Source organism: Gregarina niphandrodes, assembly GCF_000223845.1.
Source record: "Gregarina niphandrodes unplaced genomic scaffold scaffold00006, whole genome shotgun sequence".
NCBI lineage: Eukaryota > Apicomplexa > Conoidasida > Eugregarinorida > Gregarinidae > Gregarina > Gregarina niphandrodes.
In genome coordinates this window covers 53674-61112 of record NW_011645777.1, presented here as the reverse complement: position 1 = coordinate 61112, position 7439 = coordinate 53674, and the positions used below count along the sequence as shown (strand labels likewise).

The following is a 7439-nucleotide window of genomic DNA, read 5'->3' as shown; positions in this document are numbered from 1 at the left end:
ATTAATCATCAACAAATAAATATAGTTGACATAATGACTTACGACAACTCTGCCATATGCTGAAAAATGTTTCAGCAGCTCGATTCGGGTTGCGCTTGGAGGCACGTTTCCTATGAATATCTTCTCGGTCCTGAAGTTAATAGGCTCTGTCTTGAAGTATTCCACTGCGCTCATTCAATTGACGGAATCGACCGGTATGCACACGCGTAGCACACACTTTAATCAAGCCGTTAACGCCAAGCCGTACACTTCGTACAGCCAGCCGTACTCATTTGCGCACCACTCACAGAATAGTTACGCAAACTGTAGCCACTTGGGTAATCTTATTGGGTTCTTGTCACTCGTCGCTTATGCAGTCAGCCATTTTTGGGCTTGTTTCTTCATGCTATTTTGTGCCACAATTATAGCGTTAGTATATATCGTTAGTATCCACAATAGCTCGGGTACGAGAACCATTAAAAGTAATTAGGGGATTGCCAATCGCATGCTTCGTTCCAATATCTGACGAGCCCATACGCATGGACCCCTTGACAAACTCACTTGCCAGACCCTCGAACCATGTAACTTCAATCGTGGCTTCCGGATGAAACAACTTGAGCAAGTTGTTTCATCCCACACAGATTGGTCACGGTGCATCCAGCCATTCATCAAATCACTGATGGCAAGTCGATCAGCAAGGTAACCCACATCCATCTGCATTTTCGACATGAACACGCGCGTTCAACATGAAAACACCGTACTGCGCGTCGCACACACACACGTGTGGGAACGGGCGGTTGAGCGTCGCCGACGTGCGTGGTTCCTTGCTGCCACTTCGCACGATTCAGCACACGACGATCCTGACGATTCAGCACACGACGATCCTGACGATTCAGCACACGACGATCCTGGCACACCATTTCGCCCTGGCACATGATGACCTTTGAGGCCTCAGCGGAAACGAACAACTTGTCTGGTGACCATGTCTGCGCTCAGGGGGCCTGTATTAACGCGGTCGAGCCAGCCACTATAAATGACGGAGTGAAGACCTCTCTAAGGGAATCAGAGTCGCGCTCGCAGGTGCAGCCGGAAAAAACGTCGAAGAGAGAAAGAGCAAGGGCAGAACAAGCAGCGGAGAAGGCAGCTCAGCGGGAAAGGATAAAGGCGGAACAGGCAGCGGCTAAGGCAGCTCAGCGGGAAAGAATAAAGGCGGAACAGGCAGCGGAGAGAGAAAGAGCCAAGGCAGAAACGGCCGCGGAGAAGGCAGCTCAGAGGGAAAGAGCAAAGGCGGAACAAGCAGCGGAGAGGGAAAGAGCAAAGGCAGAACAGGCTGCGGAGAAGGCAGCTCAGAGGGAAAGAGCGAAGGCGGAACAAGCAGCGGAGAGGGAAAGAGCGAAAGCAGAACAGGCAGCGGAGAAGGCAGCTCACAGAGAAAGAACGAAGGCAGAACAAGCAGCGGAGAAGGCAGCTCAGAGGGAAAGAGCAAGGGCGGAACAAGCAGCGGAGAAGGCAGCCCAGAGGGAAAGAGCAAAGGCAGAACAAGCAGCGGAGAAGGCAGCTCAGAGGGAAAGAACGAAGGCAGAGCAGGAAGCTGGAAGAAAGGCCCCCGCTTCCGGCACCTTATCCGGCGCCAATGGTTTACCCGCCCCGGCCGGGTTCGCGGGAGACGAAAGCAGAACAGGCAGCGGAGAGGGAAAGAGCAAAGGCAGAACAGGCAGCGGAGAAGGCAGCTCAGAGGGAAAGAGCAAAGGCAGAACAGGCAGCGGAGAAGGCAGCTCAGAGGGAAAGAGCGAAGGCAGCACGAACGCCGCGCAGGTTGGCCGAAAGGGCGCTGCTAAGATGGCCCAGCAGGACCGGATCGAAGCCCGTGGGGAGAAGGCAGCTGGGAAGGATGGAAAGGGTCGAGGTCGCCGGAGAGGTCTGAGTTTGGAGGAGAAGGGGCACGTGTTGGAGCACTTCATGGCAAAGGCGGAGGGGATCTACACGATGAAGGAGTTGGAGAAGGTGGGTCCAACTTTGGGGGTAATCCCGCAGAGCGTAAAAGACGTAGTCCTCGGACTCACGAAGGAGAAGCGACTGCGGTGCGAGAAAATTGGCTCTTCTAACGTTTACTGGGTCTTTAAACACGACCTAGCGACCTCACGCAAACGCGAAGCCGTGCAGCTCACACACTCTATCGCCAAACTCTCTCGAGAACATGCAGAAGTCACCCGCAGAATCACCACCGCCAAAGATGGCATCACAGCAGGGGATGACGGTATCATATCGGATACCATGCCCAGTACCGTCGCCCATACCACCCCCGGATTCGCAGCCCAAACAGTGGGAAGCCTCGCACTTGCAGACCGTGTGGAGGAAGCGTCGGGCGGTGGCGGCGAAGACACCGCTCGCACCATCGCCGCCCTCCGGACTCGAGTCGCGGAGCTGCGATTCGAAACCTGGACCTTGCGGTCAATTCCACACGACTTGCCCGCCCGGACGGCGCAGGCCGCGGAGGCCGTCACGCGCTTGCTCGACTTGAACCCGCGCCCCGAAGCCATTCACTTATATCCATAAGAATACCCGTAACTAGCATCCGTAACAGTATCGATTACTGGCTCGCGTTATTCACAAAACGTGCAGTTCACCATGACTTGCTTTCGACGGAGAGCATCAGCGACCCCCGCCATGGCGAAGTGGTGGTCCACTTAGTGATCCCTCGCTCGCTCGCTCGCTCGCTTGGTGGTGGCTCGCTTGGTGATCGCCCAGCAGCACGACTCGGAGTTTTTAGTGGTCGGCCCGTTGTGGTCAATTAAATTTGCCCCGCGAAGCATGAGCCGAACAAAGGCGTCCAAGAAGGCCTCTCCAGTTCCAGTGCCGCCGGTCGCGGGTTCGAGTCCCACGACTGCTACGTCAGTATTGGGTAAGCCACTGCCGGCAGTGCTGGGTCTCGGGAGCCCGGCGGTAGATTCAGGTGTTGGTGAGAAACCCGCGTGGCAGGACGCAGCTGCGCGGGCAGCCTGGGAGACTCGGCGCGCTGAGCACGAATCAGATGGCAGCGAGGACAGTGACGAGTTTACTTGGAAGGGACAGAGCACCAAGTCTCGACACCACGCGCCATCGCGAACCTACATACTCAACGAAGCCAACGTGACCACCAGTGCAAACTTCAGAAGAAAACTACTCTAGATTTCTCCTCAATATCCCCAAGGCATTGTCCCTGTTGCAGAGCATTCCCCCGAAGCCAGTCTCCTGGGCTAGACGCATATCTGATGTGCACATGGTGTATGTGTCGTGTATTGTCTGCACCGTAGATGTCCGAGCGCATAGACCCATGGCTTCAGTGCCCTCCCCACACGGCTAGTCTGTAGCCAGCTAGTGTCTCCCGATGAATAACCCGCTCGCCGGTGAACAGTTTTTACAAGTTTGAACTGCAGCAATCGGGCTAGACTAGCGGATTTGATACCGAGTGAGTCTTGACCTGGAAGAGCGAAAAATTTGAACACATGCAGCAGTTACAAGAGGAGGTAGAGGCGCTGAAGAGCGAACTCAGACGCTCAGACGACCTGTTGCTCGCGTCGTTGCGGGTGGACTTGTTCCGTAAGGCTCTCCAGTCTTGGAACCGTCAGAGGTCGTTTGCGCACTCCCGAGCGCTGGCAGGTTCCAAAGGACACGGTCCTTCCGGACACGGTCCCTCTGGACACGGTCCTTCCGGACACGGTCCCTCTGGACACGGTCCCCGTGGGCACGGTCCCTCTGGACACGGTCCCTCTGGACCGGGTCCCTCTGGACCGGGTCCCTCTGGACACGGCCCCTACGGTCGGGCAGTACCTGATCGGAGGGAGACGTCCCAGACTGGAACGGAGGCGCACGAAGAACCGGTTCAAGATGGTGTTCAAGGGACAATAGCCAAGATGACTGATCAGACGGTTGAGGAGACGGGCGACAAGGTCGGCGAGAACGTGGGTTCCAAGATCTCTGAGAACATGGACCACACGGACAAGATGGGCGACAAGGTGGGTGATAAGGCCCGTGCGAATAATGAGCTGGATCGTGTGACCTTTGGCAAGATCAAGATGGCAGTGTTGAGAGCCATGGATGAGCACGGCGAAGTGATGGAAATGCTGGAGGACCCGGGGCTATGGGAAGGGTTGCGGTTGAACTGGTGGAGTTTGGTGCCGAAGGATGAGGGATTCCTGGAGGTTCAACAGGAGTTATGTGTGCACCGACTGCTACAGGACATGCGGGGACGTAGAAAATCGACTGCTAAAGTAAGCAAGTCGGCTAAGGATACGTCGGCGAAGGATACGACGTCGAAGGATACGACGTCGAAGGATACGACGTCGAAGGATACGACGTCGAAGGATACGACGTCGGCGAAGGACACGACGTCGAAGGATACGACGTCGAAGGACACGGCGGCGAAGAATACGGCGGTGAAGGACACGGCGAGCAAAGCTGTTGGGGCCAAGACGACTGCCCGTGTTGCCGCTCCGACGGGCAAGTCGGGTGAGTATAGACCGGGGAGAGAGGTCGTGCCTCAGGACGAGAACGAGGCGCCGTCGCAGGGGGTAACGGGGCCCTCCAAGGGCGCGGACAATCGCCGAAGGAGCGTGCCGCAGAAGGAGGGATCGAATCGAGCTCTGGTCGGTCGACAGTCACGCCGCAAGAGACTGCGTGTCGAGAACATCAGTGGCACTTACAAGGAAGAGACTGGCGAACTGGCCAAGCCTGATGGCAATAACTCCACAATAGGTACGACCTCAGCCGGTCTGAACTCAACAGGCTTGAGTGTGCCGGCAAGCTCGACATTAGTGGCAGGGTCGACATTAGTGGCAGGCTCTGTTCTGACAGATATCGGTAGTAGTCGGGAGGTAACTGGAGACAGCGGAATGGGCAAGAAGAAGTCCTCCAAGAAGCGGGCTACAAGACGTACGAAGAAGCCAGTCATTTTGACGGCCCCTGCGGAGGTTACCCATCTGGACCCGTCGAACGTAGCGGAGAAGAGAAATGAGGAGAGAGCGGTGGAGGCATCAAGCGTAGAGGCGGAGTCGGAGGAAATGGCCGGGGAGGCAACGGGAGTTGTCGTCACGGCGGAAGAGAGAAGCGTCCAGGGGGTCGGAGTCGCGGATCTGGACTCATCTCCAAAGCCGGTGGCAACCTCTCTTCAGAACGCGCTTCAAGACGTAGACGAAACTTTGCTCTCGCAACCGGGCGACTCGACCAAAGTAAAGTCGCTGTCGGGGGAGTCGCCACGGGGGCGCTCACCAAAAGAGGACTCACCGAAAGGCCAGTCTCGTCTTAACGCCCCCCCTCGACCAGGATCGGAAGCTTTGAGTAATCAGAGCCCCAAGAAGACTAAAAGACGTAAGCCTAAGGACGAGTCCAAGGACGAACTCAAGGAGGAGGAACAGAGGGAGGAGCAGCAAGAAGGGACCAAGGACAATGGCGAGTCAAATCACGAGCCGAATGGCGAATCAAATCACGAGCCGAATGATGAACCTCCGCAGGAGGGGTCCGACTCTGCTCGTAAGTCAGACTCTGCTCGTAAGTCCGACTCTGCTCGTAAGTCCAAGACGGGGTCGAAAGTTTCAGAAGTGGTTATTAGTTCGAGACCTTCGGAGTTGACACCCGCGAATCCCAGACTCGCTGGCCCAGCACCTGTCGAGCCAGCACGTGTTGAGACTGCACCTGTTGATACAGCACCTGTTGATGCAGCACCTTCTAAGCCGGCACCCGTTAAATCAGCGTCTGTTGAGCCGGCACCCGTTGAGCCGGCACCCGTTGAGCCGGCACCCGTTGAGCCGGCACCCGTTGAGCCGGCACCCGTTGAGCCGGCACCCGCTGAGCCAACAGTTATGGAGCCAACACATGTGGAGCCGGCACCGGTTGAGCAAAGTGTGCCCGGGGATTCCGTTCATACTCCCCCTCGTCCAAACAGTAGGGGCTCTTCAGGTAGTGGAGATGGTGGTTTGGATGATGCTCACGGAGATCAGCGAGAAGTAAAGTCATCGCCGGACGGCGAGCCTAGAAACTGAAGGGGGGGCGCGTAGGAAACGTTACCGGGGTAGCATTTTTCCGAGACAACATTTTTCGGCCGCAGCTGCAATCTGCGCCGCCGCAGGAGGATGACTCTTTTGACGCCGGATTATCGGCAGCAGGTGCGCGCAGAGAGCCAGACAAAAATTGAGCGAAGTAGGAGCCCACAGGACCTCGCGAGCCGACAGGTGCTGGACCGCACAAACCGACAGGTGCTGGACCGCGCGAGCCGGCAGGTGCTAATCGAGAAATGTCGTCTGCTTTCAAGTGAGATAGCAGCAACGCGGACGAAGATTGTTCAGCATTTGAATAATTCGAATCCCAGTGGCGGCGCACACGTGTGTGCAAACCCTTCGAACAAGGGCACGAAAATTGATTTGGCGATTGCAGCGGAGGACATGGGCACCTACTCAAACAGCAATGCTTCCAGCAGTCTACACTCGAGTAGTCTACACTCGAGTAGTCTACATTCCAGCAACCTGTCGAGCGGTAACCAAATGCCCGGCCGCGCTACCTCGGGTTCCCAGGCGAAGGTGAAAGTCAAGGGAAGGGAGGAGCCCGAGGAGACCGGAGGACTGCTTATTGAGGCGGTCCCTCTGTATAATTTGCTGCTGGGAAAGCCGTCGTACAATGAACTATCAGAGCGTATGACAGTCCCATGTTTGACCACCCCCCCTTACCATGTTTGACCACCCCCCCCCCCTAGTTTGACACCTCGTGCCATGGTGTAATGCGGGTGTGGTGATGTGTGTTTTGGTGTGTGTAGATGTTCGTGTGAGGCAGCGCGAGTTTTTGCGGCAGTTGCGGAGTGTTTATCGTATCAGCTTTCTGGCGGTTCGGAATCGGGATGGTGCGTTGCGATCAGGTCTGAACATCGGTTCGGTTCCGCTGATTGGGTTTCCGTTGGTCCCGGCTGCGGGTCTGTGTACGGCTGAAGAAGCGTTTGGGAAAGATCAGAGTCAAGGAGGAATGACAATATACCGCGGGGGCCGGGCTGGTTACCACATACCGCCATATCGATCGATTGATTTGGACACAATCACGTTGTTACAAAAATCTGGCCCCGATTGCACGGCTGGTGCCAGTGGATTATTGTGTGACTTCTTAATGCATGCAGACAAGTTACTACAGAGCCCTCAAGAAGTGGCTAACCGTATAAAGCAGAGTCGTGGTAAATATTTCGCGACTAAACCGGGAGTCGAAGATAGCTCTAGTGAAAAGCAATTGATTCTACCAACGGAACGAAAACTGTTCACTAATACCTCTGAGTACTACAGCATACTCACCGCAATTGCCCAACAGCTTTGTGAAATGGTATTTAATATACTCTATCAGGAATGCTACAATCCAATCGCTGATGATCTATTTCTCCACATCGCAAATCTTTGCCACATCACTGACCTATAACCCCCCCCCCATCACTGACCTGTAACCCCCCACCC

General features: G+C 55.7%; 4 protein-coding genes across 4 annotated transcripts; all 4 read left to right on the top strand.

Moving 5' to 3' along the window:
* Positions 1–915: 915 nt before the first annotated feature.
* On the top strand, positions 916–2535 carry GNI_042080 (Mnd1 family protein; the record flags this gene model as incomplete). The annotated part of the gene is made up of 1 exon (XM_011131200.1): positions 916–2535. One exon carries the CDS (start codon positions 916–918, stop codon positions 2533–2535), a length of 1620 nt encoding a protein of 539 aa, XP_011129502.1.
* Positions 2536–2790: 255 nt separating this feature from the next.
* GNI_042070 (hypothetical protein) lies at positions 2791–3147 on the top strand (the record flags this gene model as incomplete). The annotated part of the gene is made up of 1 exon (XM_011131199.1): positions 2791–3147. One exon carries the CDS (start codon positions 2791–2793, stop codon positions 3145–3147), a length of 357 nt encoding a protein of 118 aa, XP_011129501.1.
* Positions 3148–3464: 317 nt separating this feature from the next.
* On the top strand, positions 3465–5996 carry GNI_042060 (hypothetical protein; the record flags this gene model as incomplete). The annotated part of the gene is made up of 1 exon (XM_011131198.1): positions 3465–5996. One exon carries the CDS (start codon positions 3465–3467, stop codon positions 5994–5996), a length of 2532 nt encoding a protein of 843 aa, XP_011129500.1.
* A 498-nt stretch (positions 5997–6494) lies between these two features.
* GNI_042050 (hypothetical protein) lies at positions 6495–6642 on the top strand (the record flags this gene model as incomplete). Its single annotated transcript, XM_011131197.1, has 1 exon — positions 6495–6642. A coding segment is annotated over one exon (148 nt), but the record flags the coding sequence as incomplete, so codon positions are not given.
* Positions 6643–7439: the final 797 nt, after the last annotated feature.